Genomic DNA, 26159 nt, shown 5'->3' with positions numbered 1-26159 from the left:
ATGGGAATTGGAGTTATGGATAAACGGTGTCTATGATGAAAATATTGACAGCTGCTTTCACATTTTTTAAAATGGGAAATTTCAGCAGACAGTAAACAAATAGAATTTTGGTCTTGTTAGTCAACATGTGGATCCAGTACCTAGTTCTTCATATGGAACTGTAATGCCTTTGAAGGAACAGAATGAGTTATATTCCTCATTGCATCTCTGCAGCCATTGCCCAGAGTAGGGCCTGCATCATCTTTGAATAAATGGCTATACAGATAACTTAGAACTATTGATATCCTTAGGGAAATAAGTTGGGAATTTGAGGTTGAAGTTTAGCTGGAGTTTGGAATTTAGAGATATAACTATTGCACTTGAACCTCTCTATAGAAAGTGTTCCCCAGTCATATGGAATAGGTAAATATAAATGCAGAATGTTTTTTATAGGTAAGACTTTAGTATCTGGAGCACCAGTCTTCATGAACCATGGCCTTCCTAGACTGAAGCAACAGTGAGTGGGTCAGTGTCATACTTTCCAAAAATAAATTACAATGTGGCAGGTGATTATTACTTTATCATATAGCTGTATGCTCACACCTGTGATTCCAGCTAAAGGATGTTCAAATCCAAAGAATTACAGAGATGAAGAATATCGATGCAGCGTCCTCTTCATTGCTCATCCAGTATTCACTGAGCATCTCCCATGTTCCAGGCAGTGTGCCCAAGGCTGGGGTACGGTGATAAACAAATCAGAAATTTTCCATGTCACCATGGAATTTATAGCCCAGCAGGAGAGATCAAAGCCTTTATGATATCAAACCAACTTGTGATGGTTTTTTAAAGTGTATACTAGTAAAACCTGGCCTTCCAGACCTAGAATGCTCTTGATTGGTAAGGCTTCTTGCTCTTTTCTTCCCCACTGTGGGTTCTCTTTCGGTCCGCAGGTGTCCCCTGGCATCTCCTATACTTTCTGTAGTACAAGGCTTTCACTCACAGCAGAAGTGGGACTGTTTTAAATAATGACAGGACAATTTTCTCTAGAAACCCAGATTGCCTCTGATTCGTATGTGGAATCCAGAGCTGCTGTTGTCTGAACCTTCAGTGTGCCCTCCCTCCCTGTGTTTTTCCTTTTTGTCCACGATGCCCAAGTCTGAATTTCTATTTAAGAAAAAAAACAAACACACGCAAAGGTAACTAATGACGATGAGTAAGACTTACTTATCTTGAAATAAACTTGAAAGGGGGATTATGAAATAAGTTTTATGTTTGATGAATTGCAGTTTAATTTTCTGGGCTTTCCCTGGGTCTACATAGGATCTGTCCTTAAAAGATGGGCTGTTATTTGTGGTATGTGCTGTGGAGTCTAAACTAGACGTGTTTTTGTGGTTTCCATGGCAAAGTTATCTCCGTGTGTGTGTGTGTATGCACATGTGCGTGTGTATGCCCATAGACACACATGCTTTTTCAGTAAACATTTTAGCATGTATGAATTTAGTCTTTAAGGAGTTGCAGACCAAAGCCTATGATTTCAGTGTAGGCATATCGTAAGTGAAGTCTGTTTATCTTAATAGATTGGTTCAGAATTGCAAGAGACCTTTGCTTTACGTTACCACCAGCCTAAAGAAAACATCTGAGGTAGTGTTTAAAAAAAATCTGCCTCCTACTGTAGTGAAGATGGATCCATTTTAAGTGTAATAAAAGAGAAAGCCAGCAGCTCATGCTAGAAAGAAGTAGTTTAAAAACTCCCTTCTTAAACTGACCCGAGTAACCCTGAGCTGTGTCAGAAGTCCAGGTAGTGGATAAGCACAACCAGAGAACTGTCCTGCAGTACAGACTAGAGATTGGGGGAGAAGGTGAAGAGACAGGACAGAAAGAGACAGAAGCCAACTGCAGCCTTCCTTACACTCCCTGCTGCTTTGTCCTGTGAAGATACTGTCTGTACACAGTGCGCACAGGCTATAATTCACTAGGAGAGCTCTGCCCAGGACATAAACACTCTCATGGTTTATGAACAGCACTACAGCCCTTGGAGTGGAGTCAGCTGTTTATTCCTTCCCATAGAGCAAAATTCTAAACATGTGAACTCAGAAAGGCCACTTTCTGGCACTGACCAGGGCTTCTCCTGTGACTTGTACTTCTTGCTCATGGCTGTCCAGCAAATTCTGTCCTCACAAGTGAATCCCCTCTGCTGGGTGAGCACAGGCCCTGGGGTCATGTGCACCCCAGTTCCCATCACAGGTTCTAATCTGTAAGCTCTGTCACCGTGGGCAGGGCTATTAATCTTCCCAAACTTCCTCCTGTAAAACAAGACTATACTCCTCCCTATGATAGGCTTGAGGTGAAGGGTCAGTCAGGGGTTGGACATGGGAAAGACCCTTGGTTGGATTTAGCGTCTGCTTTGACTTACAGTGCCTTTGCCTGCTGCTTTCATCCTGCTCTCTTTCTGCTCCTGCAAATCTCCCCTTCCTTCCACACTCTTCCTTATGGTTTTCCATCCACGTTAAATTACAGGCAGTTCTTTCACCTCTCTCCAGTTTGGGTTGACTATTGGTCATAGACTGCTTTGAAATACCTTATGTATTGTTCTTTGCTTTTTCACATCTTTGTATACATCTCATTTCCTTCATCTACCTGTGACTCCTTTGAAGGCAAGGGTTTTGCATATTTCTTTTAAAGATATCTTTATCATTTAAACGTATTTATTGTAGCATAATTTAGGTACACTTATAGTTTAGCAGTGGCCACAGGACTGGGAAAGGTCAGTTTTCATTCCAGTCCCAAAGAAAGGCAATGCCAAAGAATACTCAAACTACCGCACAATTGCACTCATCTCACACACTAGTAAAGTAATGCTCAAAATTCTCCAAGCCAGGCTTCAGCAATATGTGAACCGTGAACTTCCTGATGTTCAAGCTGGTTTTAGAAGAGGCAGAGGAACCAGAGATCAAATTGCCAACATCCACTGGATCATGGAAAAAGCAAGAGAGTTCCAGAAAAACATCTACTTCTGCTTTATTGACTATGCCAAAGCCTTTGACTGTGTAGATCACAATAAACTGTGGAAAATTCTGAAAGAGATGGGAATACCAGACCACCTGATCTGCCTCTTGAGTAATCTGTATGCAGGTCAAGAAGCAACAGTTAGAACTGGACATGGAACAACAGACTGGTTCCAAATAGGAAAAGGAGTATGTCAAGGCTGTATATTGTCACCCTGCTTATTTAACTTCTATGCAGAGTACATCATGAGAAATGCTGGGCTGGAAGAAACACAAGCTGGAATCAAGATTGCCGGGAGAAATATCAATAACCTCAGATATGCAGATGACACCACCCTTATGGCAGAAAGTGAAGAGGAACTAAAAAGCCTCTTGATGAAAGTGAAAGTGGAGAGTGAAAAAGTTGGCTTAAAGCTCAACATTCAGAAAACGAAGATCAGGACATCTGGTCCCATCACTTCATGGGAAATAGATGGGGAAACAGTGGAAACAGTGTCAGACTTTATTTTTCTGGGCTGCAAAATCACTGCAGATGGTGACTGCAGCCATGAAATTAAAAGACGCTTACTCCTTGGAAGGAAAGTTATGACCAACCTAGATAGCATATTCAAAAGCAGAGACATTACTTTGCCAATAAAGGTCCATCTAGTTAAGGCTATGGTCTTTCCCGTGGTCATGTATGGATGTGAGAGTTGGACTGTGAAGAAGGCTGAGTGCCAAAGAATTGATGCTTTTGAACTGTGGTGTTGGAGAAGACTCTTGAGAGTCCCTTGGACTACAAGGAGATCCAGCCAATCCTTTCTGAAGGAGATCAGCCCTGGGATTTCTTTGGAAGGAATGATGCTAAAGCTGAAACTCCAGTACTTTGGCCACCTCATGAGAAGTGTTGACTCATTGGAAAAGACTCTGATGCTGGGAGGGATTGGGGACAGGAGGAGAAGGGGACGACAGAGGATGAGATGGTTGGATGGCATCACTGACTTGATGGACGTGAGTCTGAGTGAACTCCGGGAGTTGGTGATGGACAGGGAGGCCTGGCTTGCTGTGATTCATGGGGTCACAAAGAGTTGGACACGACTGAGCGACTGATCTGATCTGATCTGATAGTTTACATACAGTGAAGTAGACAGATTCAAGTGTAACTTTTGATGGAGTTTTGACAGTTACCTTCTACCCCTTTCCAGTTAGTCTCCTCACTCCCAAAACAATGCTTTTTTCTATCACCATGTCTTAGTTTTTCCTTTTCTAGAAGCTTCTTTTAAATGGAATAATACAGATTATACTCTTTCACATCTTTTGTGTTCAACATAATTAATTTTAGACTTATCTGTTACGGCATTGCTTCTTTTTACTGCTGAGTAATATTTTATTATCTGAATATACTATAATGTACTAATCCATTCATCTGCATATGTGTGTTTAGGTTGTTTCCAGTTTGGGGATTTTTATGAATACAGCTGCTATGAACTTTCTTACATAAGTTTTTAATAGACATGCTTTCAATTCTGTGGGTAGATGATTGGGAGTGGGAATATGTGTATAATGAACTTTATAAGAAACTGACCACCTTTTTCATAATCGTTGTGCCAGTTTGTACTCCCACTATTAATATGTCAGGTCCCAATTGTTGCATATCCTCTCCAACACTTGGTATTGTCAGTCTTTTTAATTTTAGCTATTCTAGAGGGAGTGAAGGGATATCACATTGAGCTTTTAATTTTGATATTCTAATTATTACTGATAAGCATATTTTCATGTGCTTATTGTTATAAGTGTTTGTTCAAATTTTGTGTATTTTTAATCAGGTTGTTGGTCTGTTTATTATTAAGTTTTAAGAGTTCTTTATATGTTCTTTGTCAGAAATATGTATTAGAAATATTTTCTCCCAATCTGTGGCTTGCTTTTTCATTTCTTAACAGTGTCTTTTGATGAGCAGAAAATTTTTAATGAAATCTGTTTTATCAGTGTTTTATTTTTATGTTAATATTTTTGTATCCTCATAATTATTTGCCTTCCACAAATGCCTGAAGAGATTCTCCTCTTTCTCTAAAGCTTTGGTTTTGATTTGACATTTAGGTCTATAATCCATCTCAAATTCATTTTGGGGTATGGTATGAGGTAGAAGCTGAAGTTAATTTTTTTGTTTATATATCTCCAGGTATTTAAGCAACACTTGTTGAAAAAAGTTTTTATTTTCCCCATGGAATTACCTTCATGCCTTTATCAAAATAAATAGACCATATATGAGTGAGTCTGTTTCTGGATATTCTGTTTATCTAGTTTTCTGTTTATATACCAATAGTTCTTAAAGTCAGGAAATATAAATTCTCCAACTTTATTCTTTTTAAATATTGTTTTGTCTGTTTTAAGTCCTTTGTATTCCTGTATAAATTTTAGAATCAGTTTGCCAATTCCAACCCCAACCTTCAAAAAAGACCTGCTGAGATTTTGATTGAGATGGCATTGAGTCTGTAGCTCAATGAAGAACTGACGGACATTTTAACAATACTGAGTTTTCCAATCAACAACATGATTTTTGTTTAGATCTTCTATATTTTATCTCAGATATGTCTTAAGATTTCATGTGGAACTCTAGTGTTTTGCTTTTATTGTGAATGATAGTTTTTCAGATTTCGTTTTCCAGTTGTTGCAAGTATATAGGAATACAAATGACTTTTCTAGATTGACTGCTAAATTTATAATCCTACCAAGTTCTAGTAGCTTTTTTGTAGATTTCTTAGGATTTTTTACATAAACAGTCATATCATCTGTTAACAGCTTTACTTCTTTCTTTCCAGTGTTTATAATCTTTATGTTTTTTTTGTTTCTTTTTTTTTTTTTTTTTTTTAACCTTCTGTACTAACTGGGACTTCCAGTTCATTGTTGTACACAAGCACTATGAGCAGACATTTGGCTTTATATATCCCCTGAAGGTTAATGTTAGCATTAGGTTTTACTTAGATGTCTTTAGCAGATTAAAGAAATTCCCCTATATTCCTGCTTTGCTAAGAGATTTTTATCATGGCTGAGTATTAAATTCTGTAGAATGGTTTTGTATCTATTGACATGATTCTGTGTTTTTTCTTTTTTCTGTTAAAATGGAGAATTACATTCATTAGTTTTTGACTGTTAGACCAACCTTGCATTCCAGCAGTAAATAAACCCTTCTGAGTCATGATATTTTATCCTTTTTTGTATTATTTGATTCTATTTGCTAAAATTGTATTGAGAATTTTATATCTATGTTCATGAGTCATAGTGGTCAGAAGTTACTTTTCTTGTATTGTCCTTATTAGACTTTTATAGTAGCACTAAACTGGCTTCATAAAATGAATTGACAAGTTTTCCTTCCTCCTCTGTTTTCTGAAAGAGTTTGTGTAGGTTTTGCATTATTTTTTTTCCTCAATGTTTGGTAGAGTCTATTTGTGGAAAAAAATTAAACATCTGTACTACACATAGAGATATTCAGATTTTTACAATTTCTCCTTCCATTAGTTTTAGCAAGTTGTGGGTTATTTTTTAAAGAAATTTATCCATCATATTTAAGTTGTTGAATTGATTGGCATTAAATTGTTTATGGTATTGTCTTACTTTCCTTTTAATATCTGTAGGATATAGTGGTATAACTTCTTTTATTCCTTATAGTGAAAATTTGTATCTTTATCCTCTTATCCCCTTTTCTTTAAAAAAAAAAATCTACTTAGGGGTTTATCAGTTTTTCTAATCTTTTCAAAGAAGCAGCCTTTTACTTTGTTGATTTGTTTCACGTGGTTTGTTTTCCATTTTGTTCATTTATGCTTTTATCTTTATTATTTCCTTTGACTTATTTTCAGTTTAATTTCTTCTTTTTCAGTTTTCATTTCTCAAAATGGAAGTTTAGATCATTGATTTTAAATCCTTTCTTCTTTTTTAATAGAAGCCTTTAAAGCTATAAATAAGGTTTGTTTTAGCTGTCTCTCTCAAATTTTGATACATTGTTTTTCTTTATCATTTTGTTAGAAAATTTTTTAAATTTCTTTTGTGATTTCTTTTTGAACCATGAGTTATTTATAATTGTGCTGCTTGAATTTCAAGTGTTTGGGGACTTTTCTAGTTGTTTTATTGTTACTGATATCTAATTTCTATTTTGGTCAATTATAATCTGTATGGCTTTAATCCTTTGAAATCTGTTGAGATTTGTTTTATGACTCAACATGTAGTCTATCTTGATAAATAGTCCATGTGAACTTGAAAAAAATGTTTGTCCTGCAATTTTGAGTATAGTGTTTTGGATACATATTAGTTACTTGTTAGTAGTATTCAGTCTTCTATATCCTATTTTTTGTGTGTTTATTATTATATCAGTCCTGAAAGGAGGTGTTAAAATTCCACCTATGATTTTGGATACGTTTATTTCTCCTTTTAGTTCTGTCATTTTTTTGCTTTTTGGATTTTGAAGGTTTGTTATTTACGTACATACATATTTGGAATTGTTACATCTTCTTGATAAATTGACCCTTTGACTTATGCTATTTCTGATAATACTCCTTCACTTGAATTCTGCTCGGTCTAATATGAATCTAGTTTCACCAGCATTCTTGTACTTATTTTTTGCTTGGTATATCTTTTTTCATCCTTGTTCTTTCATCCTGTGTGTGCCTTTATATGTCAAGAAAACCTTTTATAGGTTGTTTTTTCAAATCTAGTTTGATAATCTCTGCCTTTTAATTGGAGTATCTCATTCATTTACATTTCATATTATTAATGAGCTGGTTGCATATGTCTGCCTTCTTACTATTTGTTGTTTAATTTTCCCTGTTCTTTGTTCCTTTGTTGTTCCCTTCCAAATCTTTCGCTTGATTTGAGTATTTTTTAGTATACCATTCTCTCTTCTCTTGGTCTTTAAGTTATCATATTTTAGTTTTTAACACACTAAAACACATTCTTAATTCGTCTCAGTCTATGATGAATTAATACTATAACATTTCAAGTATAATGTAGAAACCTAAAACAGTATAATTCTCTTTATACTTTCTGCTGTCCTCTGATATATCTTCATATATCATGAGTCCCACAATATATTGTTATTACTTTGGCTTTAAATAGTCAGTTGACTTTTAAAGAATTTTAGAAAAGAAAGAAAGGTTATGCTCCACTTTATTTGGTGATTTCCAAATAAAGGTAATGGAAAATATATTTCCCCTCCAAAAAAGAAAAAAAAAACACTTATTTTTAAATGTCTTCTTTGGAACAAGCCATCAGAGAGCCATGTCCAGCCTATATGCAGAAGACATTGAGACTCTTAGTCACCAAGAAAAGATACACCTGCATGACATCCAGACGCCTCTGCCTTTCCTGTGGACTTTGCCATTTATCATGCACCCTCACATACTTTCTTGAAATCATCACTGTAATCCTATGAGAAGATTAGTAAAGAAATTCTCACCACCCTTCATACGTATGAAAAATCCTGAGGCTCAGAGAGACTCAGGGACTTTCTTAAGGGCACAAAGGTAACTTATAGTGGAGTCAGGACTCAACATAGGGCCTCTGACTTTCTGTACATCCACACCTAGGCAGATGGATTAAGTTTTCCATTCTCTTTACCACTTCTGAGCCTCCTTTCTCAGAAGCCTGGTATTTGAGTAACATAAATATAGAGAAGAAATACATGTGGCCTTTAAGAGCACTGACCCTAAAGTCAAGAGAGAGTTGGATTTAAACCTGTCTCTGCTGCTTACTAGCTGTGTGACTTTAGGCAGATTCATAATCTGAGTCTGTCTCCTTATCAATAAAATAGGGAAGCTAGTTTAGAATATCAAGTCAGTTCAGTTCAGTTGCTAAGTTGTGTCTGACTATTTGCGACCCCATGGACTGCAGCACGCCAGGCTTCCCTGTCCATCACCAACTCCCAGAGTTTACTCAAACTCATGTCCATTGAGTCGGTCATGCGATCCAACCATCTCATCCTCTGTTGTCCCCTTCTCCTCCTGCCTTCAATCTTTCCCAGCATCAGGGTCTTTTCTAATGAGTCAGTTCTTTGCATCAGGTGGCCAAAGTATTGGAGCCTCAGTTTCAGCATCAGTCCTTCCGATGAATATTCAGGACTGATTTCCTTTAGGGTGGACTGGTTGGATCTCCTTGCAGTCCAAGGAACTCTCAAGAAGTCTTCTCCAACACCACAGTTCAAAAGCATCAATTCTTCAGCATTCAGCTTTCTTTAGAGTCCAACTCTCACATCCATACATGACTACTGGGAAAACCATAGCTTTGACTAGATGGACCTTGTTGGCAAAGTAGTGTCTCTGCTTTTTAATATGCTGTCTAGGTTGGTCATAACTTTTCTTCCAAGGAGCAAGCGTCTTTTAATTTCATGGCTGCAGTTACCATCTGCAGTGATTTTGGAGCCCCCCAAAAATCTGTCACTGTTTCTATAGTTTCCCCATCTATTTGCCATGAAGTGATGAGACCAGATGCCATGATCTTAGTTTTCTGAATGTTGAGTTTAAAGCCAACTTTTTCACTCTCCCCTTTCACTTTCATCTAGAGGCTCTTTAGTTCTTCTTCACTTTCTGCCATAAGTGTGGTGTCATCTGCATATCTGGGGTTATTGATATTTCAAGTAGGATATGTGATTTTCTATTGTTGATGAACAACAGAAATTTAACATCTTATAACAGCACAAATTGTTATCTCATACTTTCTGTAGATCAGGAGTCCAGCACAGCCTTCCTCATTTCTCTGTTCAGGGTCCCAAAAGATTAAAGTCAAGCTGTTGGCTCAGGCTGTTACCGTATCTGAGGCTCAGGGCCTCTTCCAAACTCATTCAGATTGTTGGCAGAATTCATATCCTTGTGGTTGTAGGACTGAGGTCCCTGTTTTCTTGCTGACTGTCAGCTAGAGGCTTTTCCCTGTCGTGTGGGCCCCTCCATTGTCAAGCTTTTAGTGGTACATGAAATCCTCATATTTCCAATTTCTGACTGTGTCACTGACATCTAGACTCAGATTTAAAGGGCTTATTTGATTAGTCCAGGTTTACCAATTAATACTTCTTCCTTCAAGTCATCAATCCATTCCATGTAACGTAAACCACTTGTGTGTGTGTTTGCTCTGTTGCTCAGTCATGTCTGACTCTTTGCAACCCCATGGACTGTTGCCAGCCAGACTCCTCTGTCCATGAAATTTTCTAGGCAAGAATACTGGAGCAGGTTGCCACTTTCCTGTTCCAGGGGATCTTCCTGGGATCAAACCCACATCTCTTGCATCTCCTGCATTAGTAATCCACTGACAGGAATGAAATACATCATTTTCACAGTCCTGAGGCTTATACAGGGAGTATACACCAGGGAGTGAGGACATAGGAGCTATCTTAGAATTCTGCCACCTCACAGGTAATACATACAGGTGAATTGTCTAGCAAAGGATATGGCACGTTGCGACCATTCAGTAGATGTTAGCTATCAATGTCATCATCCCTGAAGGAAAAACAGATTTTTCATTAGAAGGTAGCAGAGTCAGCATTGCTATCTACACATGTGACCCTGTAAAACAGTCCCTCACCTCAGTGACTTCACCAGAGATTCTTCAGTTCTAAGCTGCCCCATTCATGGTTGCTACCCTCTGTGATTGTGTCTTCTTGGTGTCAGTATCAGTTCAGTTCAGTCGCTCAGTTGTGTCCGACTCTTTGCGACCCCATGAATTGCAGCACGCCAGGCCTCCCTGTCCATCACCAGCTCCCGGAGTTCACTCAGACTCACGTCCATCGAGTCAGTGATGCCATCCAGCCATCTCATCCTCTGTCATCCCCTTCTCCTCCTGCCCCCAATCCCTCCCAGCATCAGAGTCTTTTCCAATGAGTCAACTCTTCGCATGAGCTGGCCAAAGTACTGGAGCTTCAGCTTCAGCATCATTCCTTCCAAAGAAATCCCAGGGCTGATCTCCTTCAGAATGGACTGGTTGGATCTCTTTGCAGTCCAAGGGACTCTCAAGAGTCTTCTCCAACACCACAGTTCAAAAGCATCAATTCTTCGGCACTCAGCCTTCTTCACAGTCCAACTCTCACATCCATACATGACCACTGGAAAAACCATAGCCTTGACTAGATGGACCTTTGTTGGCAAAGTGATGTCTCTGCTTTTGAAAATGCTATCTAGGATGGTCATAACTTTCCTTCCAAGGAGTAAGTGTCTTTTAATTTCATGGCTGCAGTCACCATCTGCAGTGATTTTGGAGCCCCAAAAAATAAAGTCTGACACTTTCCACTGTTTCCCCATCTATTTCCCATGAAGTGACAGGACCGGATGCCATGATCATCGTTTTCTGAATGTTGAACTTTAAGCCAACTTTTTCACTCTCCACTTTCACTTTCATCAAGAGGCTTTTTAGTTCCTCTTCACTTTCTGCCATAAGGGTGGTGTCATCTGCATATCTGAGGTTATTGATATTTCTCCCAGCAATCTTGATTCCAGCTTGTGTTTCTTCCAGCCCAGTGTTTCTCATGATGTACTCTGCATATAAGTTAAATAAGCAAGGTGATAATATACAGCCTTGACGTACTCCTTTTCCTATTTGGAACCAGTCTGTTGTTCCATGTCCAGTTCTAACTGTTGCTTCCTGACCTGCATACAGGTTTCTCAAGAGGCAGGTCAGGTGGTCTGGTATTCCCATCTCTTTCAGAATTTTCCACAGTTTATTGTGATCCACACAGTCAAAGGTTTTGGCATAGTCAATAAAGCAGAAGTAGATGTTTTTCTGGAACTCTCTTGCTTTTTCCATGATCCAGCAGATGTTGGCAATTTGATCTCTGGTTCCTCTGCCTTTTCTAAAACCAGCTTGAACATCAGGAAGTTCACGGTTCACGTATTGCTGAAGCCTGGCTTGGAGAATTTTGAGCATTACTTTACTAGCGTGTGAGATGAGTGCATTTGTGTGGTAGTTTGAGCATTCTTTGGCATTGCCTTTCTTTGGGACTGGAATGAAAACTGACCTTTTCCAGTCCTGTGGCCACTGCTGAGTTTTCCAAATTTGCTGGCATATTGAGTGCAGCACTTTCACAGCATCATCTTTCAGGATCTGAAATAGCTCAACTGGAATTCTGTCACCTCCACTAGCTTTGTTCATAGTAATGCTTTCTAAGGCCCACTTGACTTCACATTCCAGGATGTCTGGCTAGATGATTGATCATACCATCGTGATTGTCTCGGTCGTGAAGATCTTTTTTGTACAGTTCTTCTGTGTATTCTGCCAGTATAGCTGGTTTGAAAAGTGGAAAAACTCCAGCCTTCAATTGTTTAATCTACACAAAACCAACAATCACTGAAAAAAAGTTGAACCCATTAGTTACCTACCTTTGTATCTTTTACATAGCTTTAGCTCTATCTAGAGGAATGAACTAGGTAACTTTTATAATCCTTCCTAGCTTGATAAATCTATGAATAGATGGCATGAGTTTTCCCTGAGTTTCATTGTATAAAGCCTTAAGTTGATTCTAGAGATCTGAGTAGGTTCTTAGAATAGAATTTAACCCCCAAACCACCTACTGCAATGGCTTGTCACACATTAAATCCATTATATAAATGGAATATTTTGAAAAATAGCTTCTCAGTCAACACATGGGAGTAATTCATTGTGAGCCATCTAAAACGTCTTGTTTCCCCCTTGCCTCCAGGTCAGAAAGAGATGTTAGTTTCTTATTTAGAAACTTATCCAAAGCTGTCTATATTTCGCCATATATGGCTTTTCACCATGCATACTCTATTATTTGTCATTCCATTGTCCTTGCAGAATAACTTTCTCTTTCAAGAATTTTTTAAATTTTACATTCTGGACTACTACAGTTATTTTTCATCATTAATTCCTTAGTATTCCCAAAGACACTGTTTTCTTCAGACTTCTCATTAGTGGCCAAATGCTTCAATCCAATCTTACACATTAGTCTTCTAAGTCAAACAGATAAAAACAGATCTCCTGTCCTCAAGAGAAAGGGGTTAGATGTCCCGTCACCTGATACATCCCCCATCCCATCCCTTACTGTGGCCTCTGGGCCCCTCTGGGATGCCATGGAGCACAGCGTAGAAGTCCCAGTACTAAGAGGGTACTTCACAGTATGCTTTCAGGACCCCTGAGGCCTGAGAATTCCTTGGAGACCAGGGTAGGGCTGGTGACGGGGAGGGGATGATCATGAAGTATAAGTGGTTATAATGTGAGCCTATTTATGTGTTTGTTTCTCCAGAAATTACTCACTCGCGTCTTCTGGTAAGGTTTAATTGTGGCATCAGGCCTCTCTCTCAGTCCCTGTGCTTGGCCAGCTGACCACAGGGAGTCCTGGCTGAACCAGCTTTGGGGCCCAGGTAGTCATCGCTCAGTGTTAGGGAAAACCCTGATGGGGACTTCACAGCACTCTTCTGGGACCACTGCCCCTCCCCTCTCCCCTTTATGGTTATATTTTTGGAACTCCCATCTGGCATCCAAGGGTAGGGGTTGACCAGGAAGGTAAGAATTGCGGCCACTATGATTTCTTACCCCCACAGCCCTTTTGGGAGCGGGGGGGAGGTGGGGGTGTAACTGCAGAACTGACCCACTCTGGGCACAAAGCTCCCTGGGCAGAAGGGAGAACCCTGAGCTGGGCAAAAGCAACCAAGCTTAGGCTCCCAGGAAGCTTAGCTTCAGGGGCCCATCAGGGCTCAGACCTCAGTGGCAGAGCCTGCAAGCCCAACTGCTGCTATGATTCATGTGTCTTTTGTTTTCTTTTTTTTTTTTTCCTTTGAGTTTCCTAGGAATAGTTCCCTTTAAAAACTCCCAACTTCATCTCAGCTGAACTCCCCCAGAGAGAAGGGGGAATTTTTCAAGCCCAGGCTAGCCTAGCTTGGGGGATGAGAGCACCCATTGAGGACAAGCGAAGAACCAGTGATGGTGCCTGCAGAGGAACTGGTCGAGGACCCCAAACCTTCCTCTCCTCCAACGTGCCCTGGGTTCCTGCATGCACATGCTTACCATCTCCCAGGTTTAGAGATAGAGAGCATATGCATGCGTGCTCAGTCATGTCCAAATCTTTGCAACCCAATGGACTATAGCCCATCAGACTCCTCTGTTCATGGGATTTCCCAGGGAAGAATACTGGAGTGGATTGCCATTTCTTCCTCCAGGGGATCTTCCCGACCCAGGAATCGAACCTGGGTCTCCTGCAGAAGCTGTGTGAAATGATTGCATCCTTGAACTTGCACAGAGATTCATTTTGAAAAGTATCTTCAAGGGATTCAGTTTGTTTTTCCTCTGAGAAGAGAGAGCAACAGAGATGGGAGGAATCCAAATGTGCCTGGCATCCAGGCCTCCTCTCCAAATTGCGTAGGTCAGAGAGAACATGTTATTTATTAGAACCTGACATCTGTTGCTGTGAAATGATAAGCTCCGTTAAAAAGCCTGGCCATCAATTACTGCTAATACAGCCCTCATCCTGGAGTAGGCTGCTCACCATTCTTCCAGCCTGCACAGACCAGGCTGTACCAGGCACGGAGTGTTCGCAGCCCCGAGCAGCCTCCCCACTCCTTCCATATGACCCCACAGGCCATCTCTTCCAGGTCCTCCATCTGTGTTCCTGGCTTCCTTTGATTCCACTCTTTGGCCACTGTTTTGTGGACTGAACCCCCTGTCCAGGCTGCTTTCTCATTGGAAAACAGGGTGAGGCTTTACCCTCTGGTCTCAGTCATGCAAGCCTGAGTCACACCAGAAGCTGCAGGTGGAAGGGTAACGGAGTGATCAGCAGGTCTAATTGGAGGAATTCACCTAGTTGTCCTGCTGTGAAAGCTACTGATCAGCTCAGGCTTGGATTCTGATTATCCCTCCCAGATGGGAAAATGTTCATGATAACCAAGTACAGCTACTTCCTTGTTTGTGAGTTACACTCCTACATTTTCTTGGAAAAATAGACAGATGTCTTACAGAGTCAGAAAGGAAAGAGTCGGGGGAGTTGGTTTGGGATTTTTATAGTGTACCAAAGTAGAAACTTTGGAATTAAATACTTCCGTAATACTTATGGAATTAAAGTTGCCTTTGAATGGATGGAAGGAAAACCGTAAGTAATGAAAATGCAAAGAATAGTGGCCTGGGAGTTAGGAGACCTGGGTCGCATCTGGACACCATTATTAATTTCCTGTGTGAACTTGGAAAGGACACTTCACATTTCTGGGCCTCAGGACCCTCATCTGAAAGTATTGGGCAAGTAGCTGATGATCACCAAGCTCTAACTTATTTCTGGAATTGTAAATGAAAATTATGTTTAAGGTAATTTTACATATTTTTTTATTCTTGTTGAGAAAATTCCATCTCTGTTGCCAGAGGTCAGGCACAAATTGAAAACACTGCTAAATGGAATTAAGTACACTACGTACGTGATGCTTTTTTGTACAACCCGTATCTAATATTTATAGAACACTTCAGCTGTGGAACGTGCACACAGATGCCCTGAACACACACACCCAGTAAAATAATTCTCGATGTAATACTTTTTCAGATGTCAAGTTAAAACAGCTTCTTGGGAATTAGGCTTGACTGTTCAGATGTGTGTGTTGGTTTCTGACAGGTGCTGTTGGGGCTGCTCAGGGCTGTCACGTGTGATGTGGAGTCCAGCCAAGGCGAGAGGGCCAAGCCTCACGGTTCTATCGCTTCTCATTAAGGCATGAATTTTAGAAAAGGGGGGAAGCATCAAAGAACAGCCATCCAGTCTGTGCACATCATTAGTGACAAGCAGAGGCCTTGTTTCTGCAGAAATGAGACTCTGTCTTGTGTTTTGTCAGTTTCCTCAGCACAGGGGCCACCTGTGAAGATGAACTAGATTCATGACTTGTTAAAATCACAGCTTTATAGACGTGAGCAAAAACGGGGCACAGACACTGGGGTGCTTACCACTGTGTCAGTGACCTTCCAAATCCACAGCCAGGAACAGAGCTGAGTTAGGTGGCCAAGCAGGACTGCATCTAGGAAGGTAAGTTTGCCAGCAGTGGCCAGTCTCAGGCTGGGAAACAAGGAAGGCCCTCAGGGATCATCCAGTACAGCAAGGTTGAGTGTGGTCAGCATTTGCCATTGTGGCGCAGATTAAATGGAGTGATTGGTGTATTTAAAACCCTCAGCACAGTGATTGGCATAGACTTGACACTTCATTTTCATTTCCTGGAAGAATTTGTTCAGAGCCATACAGTACAGAGATTAGAACCCTGTGTCCCTGATCACTGGTCCAGGGCCAGCCCAAGCCATCTCTGACCTCCCCCCTTTTCTGTGCCTGTTTCTTGCTCCCTTGCTCACAGGAGCAGCACAGTCGAGTCCAGGGCTGAAGGGTAGCATGCCTGCATTCACGTGCCCATCACCTTCCCATGGGGTGACCTGGCACGGAAACCTTCTTCCTAGCGGCTCACCTTGGAGGCTGAGGGCGTCTGTGGCCGTTGAGGCAGCCCAAGATATTCTTGAGCAGAAATAGCTCTTCTGAGAGTGTGGAGACCTGGCACTGAGCACCTTTAAGGGAGGGTAAACATTCCTGTGGCTTGACTTATTACTATAATCAATGGGCCAACGAAGAAAAGGGGTGTCACAGCAGAGCAGGCCAAAGGAAGGACACTGCTTCACAGCTGCCTGCAAACCAGCAGGAAGGCTGCACATCGAGAAAAGGACGAAAAATTCCAGTGACTCCTATCTTCCCAGACAGACAGAACCTCTGGCACTTAGTCATGCCTAATGGAAAATGGAAGCCGAGAAAGCAGAAATGAGCCTGGAGTGATCTCAGGTAGTCCTTAATCCAGAGTCAGTTCTGAGGAAAAAAAATGGTTTGCTTCCTTTTGTGCCCTGGATGATCAGGGCTGAGTTGCCAGGTAGAGATGCCATGGCGTGGAGAAAACGGGCTTTAGGGCAACTGTGATTGTAAGAATCAAATGCAGCAATGGCTTCTGCAGTGAAGTTATTGCTAGTATTGCTAGTAAGTCATTCAGCAAACAGTTAAGAGCTATATACACTACAGTTGACCCTCAAACAATGCAAGGTCAACTTACAGTCGACTCTCTGTATCCAGAGTTTCTCTGCATCCACGGATTCAACCAACCACAGACTGTGGAATTTACAGTTGAAAAATATCCATGGTTAAGTGAACCCTCACAGTTTAACCTGTATACTTCAAGGGTCAACTGGATATACAGAGTGCAAGGCCCTGGGGACAGCACACACACACACACACACACACACACACACACACACACACGCACAGGTCGCTGCCCTCCAGGTGCTGAAACTCATCTACCTGTCGTGTAGAATCCCAACTACAAAGCTTGCTGATTGATTTTTGGAATGGTCCATCACGGGGTGAGATTCCATTCCAGAGATGGGGCATCCATGGCATTAATTCCTCAGTATATTGAGTACAAGTCAGAATGCAAAGCAGGAAGCTCTGTAGCTCCTCTAAAACTCAAATTTAGAAAAACAAAATTTTCTGTTATTGATCATTTTGGGGATGAGATAACCCTTAAATTGTCATTATTTGAGTTGCCAAAAAAGTGAAATTAATGGGAACATGTATGTAAAGGCAAGATTATATTGTTTCTTTGTCAGAATAGGTGATAATGGATTGATCATTCAGTCGGTCCTGATCATCTTATAGATGATGATAATAACAAATATACATCAAGTACAGCGGCACAGCTGTTAACAGCTTATGTATTGATATTTTAACACTGTGGCTCTCATAACAACCCTGTGAGACAGGTACTGCCCTTACACCCATTTTACACATGGTAAAGCTGACGCCCCGCAAAGTGAAATGGCTTGTCCACTAGGTCATAGTGTGACATAGTGTAGGATCTGAGGATATAGTTTGGGTTTCCCAACTTTTAGACTGATATTCTGCTCTTATAACGCCCGGCCACTCTTCCACAAACTGATTGCCTGAGGTATCCCCAAATTGCCAGACAGCTGAGCTCAGCTGTCTGTTTGGAACTGCAGAGCTTCCGGGTGCTCGCTCAGGTTTGGTGAGCCATAGCATGGATCTGTAGTGGCAGACGTTTAGGTTAGGTTCTGTCCAGATCACCAGCACTCTTCCCATTTGTTTATTCATTGAGCAGATGTTTTATTGAATTCAAAGTAGGCGTCAGGCACCATGTTAAGTGATGCATGGGATGCAGTCTGCCTTCACTGGACCAGCTTTCTGAGCTGAAGTTTCTTCATAAATGACTTACCAGGCAGCAGCCTGTGCAATGTGCAGGTGAAACACCGTCGGCACAGTTGGGAGTCCAGAGGAAGGAGATGGTGTCTGTCTCCTGAGATTGAAGTGGCTGGCACTGGAGGTCAGAGGTTGGACAGGAGCTGATGTGCAGAGATGGAGAGAGGACGCTCCAGCCAGATGATGCTCAGAGGCCGGGAAGTACAGGGGTTCCAGGTAGGCCAGTCTGCTTTGAGGAGGGCTGCAGTAGCTGAGGCAGGAGAAAAAGAAAGAAAAGAGGCAGATAGCAGAGTTCTGCAAGGTGGAGAGAATGTGTGCTCTGGGCTCACCCAACCAGGATTCACATCCTGGTTCTGCCACTTTCTGCGGCATTTTGTCACCTCTGTGGATGTTGGTTTTCTCATCTGTGCAGGAGGGTGACAGTCCTCTCTCACAGGGGGCCGTGGATGTTTTTTGGTGTTTGTTTCGGGTCTTCATTGCTGTGTGGGCTTTCTCTAGTTGTGGTGAACGGGGCCTACTCTTCATTGTGGCGCATGGGCTTCTGATTGCAGTGGCATCTCTTGTTGCAGAGCACAGGCGCTAGGCACGTAGGCTTCAGGACTTGCAGCACGCGGGCTTAGTTGCTCTGTGGCATGTGGACTCTTGCCAGAGCAGGGATTAAATCTGTGTCCCCTGCACTGGCATGTGGATTCTCAGTCACTGGACCACCAGGGAAGTCGCTGTGGATGTAAAATGGGAAAATGATTGTAAAATGTCTGGGTTATTGTTGTGTGCAATTAATGGTAACTTGTTATTAACTGCTGTGCTAAGACACTTGATTCTCTTTTCTGTAGGCAATAAGATTTTCCTTAAATCAGCAAATTACATACTGATATGGTGACCTACCTTGGCATAGGATCACAATAGATCCTCCTTGCCTTGGAAATAATAAGGAAAGCAGTGAAAACGGAGATCTGTGGTCACACATGTCCATTCCTATAAAGGAATCCTTGTCCTGGGCCCTTTTGCCTTTCCTTTGCCGCCTCAATGCCCAAAGACCCAGTCCTACTCTCCAAGTTAGGGGCTCCAGTTACAGCAATTGAAAATACAAGTTGCCCAGGTAAATTTGAATTCTATAGAAACAACAAATACCTTAGTATAAGTATATCCCTTGCAATATTTAGGATATACTTATATTAAAACGTTATTTGAAGTTTAGTTGAAATTTAAATTGATGTGGGCATCCTATGTGAAGGGACAGCTCAAGAATCAATTGAACAGTCTGTCCACTGACTTGGGGAGGAGGACTCACCCATTTTCTAGTCCTCTCCCTCTGGTAATAAAGGCTCAGCAAGACTTTGGCTGTGCCTTCAAATCATTTCCTGGGTAGAGACAGTAAATGCTGACAGGTCCTGCTGTGTGTCTTTGGGGTGGGAGCAGAGGTGGGGGGCGGGGTGTAGGATGTCTTATACCAGCCTTCACATCTCCTCAGCCCTCTTTCTTCTGAACATTCTCAGAGACAGTTGGCAGAATAAAGACAGCCTTTGTGGTCTAGTAACTTGTCTCGTGAAATAAGGGCAAGCCCTCTTCACAGAGGTTCTTCTAGGAACATTGCTAAAAGTGGGGACTGTAGCTGCTCCTGTGATGTGACTAACTTGAAACAGCCAGAGCAGGCGTGATGGTAACCGACTGGATGCTCCTTACTCTGGGAAGTCTAGGGACTGCAGAACTGGAGCTTGGAGGATGATCCAGCTGCCTTACAGCAGGTGAAGTAAAGAAGACCCAGTGAAGGGAAGTGCTTTGCTCAAGGTCACACAGCTATCCAGAATTGGAGTCTGAACTTCAGTCTGGGTCTGCTGCCTTGCATTCTTCTGTAATAAATCAGGGGGTCTGAGAACTCCCCACACACTTGTTTGGCGGACTTGGCAATGTTTTCTCTGGATGACTTGATAACTCTCATCTCCAGATGTCAACTCAGTCGTGTGTCCTTCAGCACTGCCATGCTCAGCTTCATGCTTGCCACCCTTAAGAGCAAGATGGTAGAGAGCTCATGGCACTTTCTAGACCAGCTTGATCTTGGCCCGCCCCAACAGTGCCTCCTTGCTGATCCCTTTGCCCCACCCTGATCAAGTAGTTCTGTGGTTGAGATGGAAAAATCCACCTCAAAGCAGAGAGCTTTTAACCTCAGTTTCAGAGGAGTAATTTGTCCACATAACAGGAGGTGAAAATTAAAATAAAGCAGGGCGTAGGTTGGAGCAGTACAGCACTCCTGAGCTTAAGAGTGCCTTTGACCTGTCCCCCCGAGACTGGAATGATGATCTGGCTGCCAGAGAGTTCTTAGAGGACGCCCTCTGTTCAGTGGTGTCACTGGCGAGGTGGTATTAGCCCTAAGACCAGCTTTATCTGCACACTCTGAAAGCGGACCTGACGGTGCAGGCAGAGCCAGCCCACGTGGAAGCCCGGAGCGGTGATCATGGGATCTTCCACTCTTTTTATTTTCTTGTTCTTGCCACAACCTGTCATGAGACCAAGAAAACTTGTTTTGAAAATGCTTGACAGCCAAAACAACCTGTTCTCGGCCCTGGACGAGAGGGTTTGTCCTCTCTGACCATTTCTGTACTGTTTGATGTTTGACTGGCTGCTGACTGGAAAAAATGAAGTTGCTGTTTTCTTCTCATATTGTTCACAGACTAGGGCCGGTAGCTTGCCAGGTCCTTGTTTCCCGTTTTTTTCCCCAGCCCTTCACCAGAGAGATTTAAGACGGTGCCTGAGTTTAAGTGATGAATGAACGTTAGCAACATAAACTTATGAGGATTTAACCGATGGTTACATCTCTGCAAGCAGAGCTTGAAATATGGGTTGTCTTTCCCAGTCCCATTAGATTTCAACCTGTGATTTTCCACTTGTGTTTTGGTCCTCTTTCCTGAAGTTGAGCGTGTGAGTCAGAATCTCCAGTTATCCCGGTGGCAACTTTGGGCTTCCACACCGATGGCAGTGAGACAGCAGCATCTCTTCTCCCGGGGGGTCTTGGTTTTAGATGGTCTCAGGTGGGTCCTGTGAGTGGGAAGGAACCACTTCACTTCTATTCTGCAAATAGAGGGATTGGACTGGATAAAGTACTGGCAAACAGTTTGTTGTTGTCTAGTCACCAAGTCATATCCGTCTTCTTTTGCGACCCCATGAACTATAGCCCACCAGACTCCTCTGTCAATGGGATTTCCCAGGCAAAAATACTGGACTGGATTGCCATTTCCTTGTCCATGGGATCTTCTCAACCCAGGGATCGAACCCGAGTCTCCTGTATTGACGGGCGGATTCTTTACCACTGAGCCACCTAGGAAGCCCTTGACAAACAATAGCCAGAGGGTGAATTTTGCCAACTGCTTGTTTTCATAAATAAAGTTTTATTGGAACACAGCCCCGCCCATTTATCTTCATTTTGCTCATGGCAGCTATCACTCCAAGGGCAGAGTTGAATTGTAGACAGGGTATATGGTCAGCAAAGCTGAAAATACTTGCTATCTGGCCCTTTACAGAAAAACTTGCTGATCCCTGGATTAGTTGACCTTTAGGGTTTTCTAATCCAACTTTTTATGACTTTTGAACTCATAGCAGTTTTTTTTTTTCTTTTATAACAAGAACTCCTGAAGTAACTAATAAGGGGCTAACTAGAAGGGACTTCTCTCTTCCCTGCAGTAGTTACAATGCAAAAGGTTGGGACTTATTTTGCTTTGTTTTTAGTTTATTTTGCTGTGTGTCTGTATTTGTTTATTGGTCTGGCATCTTTGGTGTCCATCAATTTTGGTAAAAAGACACCAAAGCTGGGGTAGATCTGATTGCATTCAGTGGCATGGTTCAAGGTAGGACACCCGTTTGTACCCACATGGAAGAAAATGAAGATTTGTTTGCTTGATAACTATGGCAGGAAAGGGAGCCAGTGCTGCCTTGAGAACCTGTGTGGCTGCCCAGACCCACCCCACCCGCTGTTTGTGTTTGCCTGTCTGAGTCTGAGCCGTGAGATGGGGGCAGGAATAGCTCAAAGTGGTGAGGTAGGTTGGTGGCCGTGGCTAGAAAAACAGGAAGAAGCCTTGAAAAATGCAGAGACTAGGGAAGAACTAATCTTTTTAATCTTCTTCCCTCGGTGCCAGTCCAAACAAGAGGCCAACACAAAATTTGCATCCCAGTGACATGCATTCCATACCCACATTGCCAGTGCATAATAGGGGATCCCAGGCACAGAGCTGCATGGTCCTCCTATCAGGCCACCCTAGCCTAGAAAGAACTTTTGTACGAACTAGAAAAAAATGCCCCTTTGGGTTGGTGCAGGCTTGGCTAACAGCTTTGAGTAAGAAAACCTTGCCCCTTTCTCTTGGCATCTAGCCCTGGGTAAACTAGCAAGTGGGCAGGGGCTGAATTTCAGCCTCCACTTGGCCCCTTGGCCAGACTTCTTTTGCAGGACAGACACTGCACTGCCTAATGTAGCAGCCACTCCTGCTACCTGGCGTCTCTGACGTCTAGGCGGGGTGGGGCAGGGGTTCCTCTCACGGGGGCTTGCTGGCCAAAAACAGGTCAACTCTGCTTGACTTTGGTTTTTGAGACCACAGCAGCCTGGGCTGGACCTCTGCATGTCCATTAATACCCACTCGCTCAGCAGTGCTATGGAGCAGGGTGGCCGAAAGCATTGGGACAGGGAGCACAGAGATGTGGTCCCCCCACAGCTGCACCAGGGGCCCCGATCTGGTACTTTGGAGAGCCACAGCCTGGCTCTTCTTTGCCAACTTCTGACCTAAAACTGGCTCAGCTCAAGGAATGCACACAATTTTCCAGAGTTACATCTCAGAGGTAATACGCTGGCAGCACAAAGAAATGTGCTAAGAGGGCCAGAACAGACGAGCTCACAGCAGTAAGAACTGACCTCACCCCCTGGGCTCTGGGTTACATGTAGCCCAGGGTGCACAGTGACGACATTGTGCCAGGCCACCCTCCTCTGCAGGGTGTGTTGTTGGCGTGGTTTGAGAAGGCTGTTATGCACTCCCTGTGGGTGAGACAACTTTGCGGTCAGATCTGGTTTCCACCTCTCAGCTCACGTTGGAAATTGTATTGAGCCGGCCATGTGGGCAAATTTTGAAAGATCCCTAACCTACCCTTTTCATTTTGCGTCTATCAGCAGTTCCCAGCAGATAGTTCAAGGCTAGAGGATTGGGAAGAAAGCCTGGGAGCCCAGAGTAGCCAAAGACCCAATAACTACTTCCGGTCCCCTTTCTTGGTTCTTAAAAGGCTCCTGGGAATAAGAAGGAATGTAGTTTGTCGCTGTTCTGAGCCCCTTGCCAGTGTGGAATGCTGTGCTAAGGAACAGAGTCCTGTGGACCAGAGCGCTTCTCTCTGTGTGCAGGAAAGATGCAGTGGAGGGGAGAACGGGTGGAGTGTGGGCATCAGTGCTGCTGCACCCCGTGGGGAGACGGTGGGAGCCCATGAAGTTGACCCAAGAGAATAGCCCTGTACCTAGTTGCGGACCAGAGCCTCAGGGCTGAAAAGAAAGAAGTCTCCCAGTTAGGAAGTGTTCCCAATTTAAAATTTTTACTTTTCCAAGTCACCAGATATGTGATGATCCCCAGCACTTTTAGCTGCAGATGTTATGACCAGATATGGGGTGGGGAGCAGCACTCAGCAGGGCCCTTCTAGTGGAACATGGGTGCCCTAGAGCCATGCTCATCCCACTCCAAGCCTGTGACTACAGAGGGCCCTTGGAGCTGACAGTGTGCTGCCGCAGGGCCCTGGCTCATGTCTGAACCTCACTCTGCCTTTGCCACGCACCTGACCCTGGGTAGGTTATCTGCTCTCTCCCAGCCTGCCTCTTCATGTGTACAGTGGGAGCAGAGCAAAACTATCTATTTCATACACAGGACTGTTTCTTGGATTAAAATGGGGTTATTTTTAAAAACACAATATAAACTGTAAAATACTAAGGATCGAGTTAGTTCATTTACTTATCCAGTAACTATTAAATGCCTACTGCTGCTGCTAAGTTGCTTCAGTCGTGTCTGACTCTGTGCGACCCCACAGACAGCAGCCCACCAGGCTCCCCTGTCTCTGGGATTCTCCAGGCAAGAACAGTGGAGTGGGTTGCCATTTCCTTCTCCAATGCATGAAAAGGAAAAGTGAAAGTGAAGTCACTCAGTCGTGTCCGACTCCTAGCGACCCCATAGACTGCAGCCTACCAGGCTCCTCCGTCCATGGGATTTTCCAGGCAAGAATACTGGAGTGGGGTGCCATTGCCTTCGAAATGCCTACTAGGAGCAGGCATTTTCAGGCAGTGCCCCAGGTATTCCAGGCCCTCCCGTAAATAGGAGCTATTCAACACATGTGTGTTAAAATCGAGTGAAATGGGAGTTCCTCAGCTAGGTGATGGGAGGGAAGAGTGGGAGGAAAGGAAACTACTCGGGTGTGAATTCTGACTGTGTACCTGACACTGTTGCTTAACAGTTTCTCTCTGGCTTCATCAGAGAGAAACACGCAGAGACTCAGAGAGGTTAAGTATGACTTCCCCGAGACACACAGCCACCGAGTGACTGACCCACGTTAGAATTCAGTTCCCAGTGATCCCAGATGTTCCCTTGCCACAGAATGACACGAGCAGATCCCCTCTCTAGCCCACTTTTCTCCTCCCAAGCTTCCCTCAGATCAATGAGCTAGGCCAAATCCAAGCCAAAACCGACCACCCCCACCCCATTCTAGGCCAGTATAAGTGGGGACCATGTGAAATCAGGGCAAAATGAGGCTCTATCACCACAAGCCAAATCTCTGTTCACAAGGGCGCAGGTTTTAGGAAAACAACAGCCTTCGATGCATGCTCGGAATTCCTTCCATGGCAAGCCACTGTGAGAAAAATCTCACCCAAACAATGCACTCTTGGCCGCCAAGGGAGGGTGGCTGTCTTTTCAGGCTTAAAGCTACCAGTAAGGACCCAGAAGTCACCCCAGGGAGCTGTTGGTTTCCCTAGAAGATCTAGCTGTTTGAAATCAACTTAGCAAAGGATTCCATTTACCCCTCTGCCCAGCCTCCCAGTGCTGAGGCCTCCCTTGCCTCTTAAGTCCTGGGAGAGCAGGAGGGTCATGGAGCTCGTTGTCTTCATGTGGGTTTTCAGTTGAGCAGTCAATGATTCCTTTTCTCAAATGTAACACCGAGTATTTATTCTGAAAAAGGATTTTAAAGAAAAAAGAACTAAAGAGATCATTGTCTGGCTTGGTCTCCAAAAACCAATCCAGGTATTGTCTAGATTTAAGATGATCGATCTAGGAAAGACTATTCATTCATTGTCATTCAGTCATTCAACAGAAGTTTAGGGTATTTCTGGGTCAGTGAGGTGCAGCCCCCAGAAATGAACACAGGAAGCCTCCCGTGTTTACACCACAGCGGGAAACAACTAAGGAACTGTGTTTAAAGATGGACAGACCCAGGGCTCCAGCTGGAGGAGGGCATGACAACCCGCTCCAGTATTCCTGCCTGGAGAATCCCAAGGACAGAGGAACCTGGCAGGCTACAGTTCATAGCGTCGCACAGAGTCGGACACGACTTAGCAACTTAGCACACACAACTCCAGAGCCAGCAACATCCAGGGAATTCCTGCCCAGGAAGTCAGCCTGGCCCTGGAACTCAGAGCACACGGGGGAGGCCTTGACTGAGCTCCACCACTGAGTTCACAAGGCCTCCCTGAACCTTGGTAACACTGAGCCACCAAGCTCCACCCAAGGGTGACTATAGAAGTAGACAACATGTGTACAAGGGACAGCAGCCAGCAACCCCAGACAGTTTAGTTGGAATTGTTTTGTTCCAGAAGGCAAAAGTAGACTCTGTGGGTGGGGGTTCCCAGGGGACAAATTCCAGTTCAGGAGAAGGAAGACCATCATAACTGTTCAGTGCTGCAGGCTCTGCAGAGGGCCTGATGCTTATGCCAGGCCTTGAGGGTGGTTAAGTTTTCAGTAGATATGGAGGCCCTCAAAAAGTGTTGCGTGGTTCAGGAAAGT

At 43.2% G+C, this 26159-nt stretch overlaps 1 protein-coding gene across 2 annotated transcripts in view; it reads left to right on the top strand.

Moving 5' to 3' along the window:
- The window catches only part of BABAM2 (BRISC and BRCA1 A complex member 2), a 418531-nt gene that overhangs the window by 380096 nt on the left and 12276 nt on the right, over nucleotides 1-26159 (top strand). Inside the window, exons 11-12 of one of the 2 annotated variants that reach the window (XM_070798114.1) lie at nucleotides 14356-14494; nucleotides 22185-22201. The exons of the other annotated variant lie outside the window; for it this stretch is intronic. Coding sequence (XP_070654215.1) covers nucleotides 14356-14494; nucleotides 22185-22201 — 156 coding nt within the window. The remainder of the gene's footprint in view (nucleotides 1-14355; nucleotides 14495-22184; nucleotides 22202-26159) is intronic. 2 annotated transcript variants of the gene reach the window in all.

Source organism: Bos indicus, chromosome 11 (assembly GCF_029378745.1).
Source record: "Bos indicus isolate NIAB-ARS_2022 breed Sahiwal x Tharparkar chromosome 11, NIAB-ARS_B.indTharparkar_mat_pri_1.0, whole genome shotgun sequence".
Lineage (NCBI taxonomy): Eukaryota > Metazoa > Chordata > Mammalia > Artiodactyla > Bovidae > Bos > Bos indicus.
Note: the sequence above shows the minus strand (reverse complement) of the source record. Positions and strands in the feature narration are given on the sequence as shown.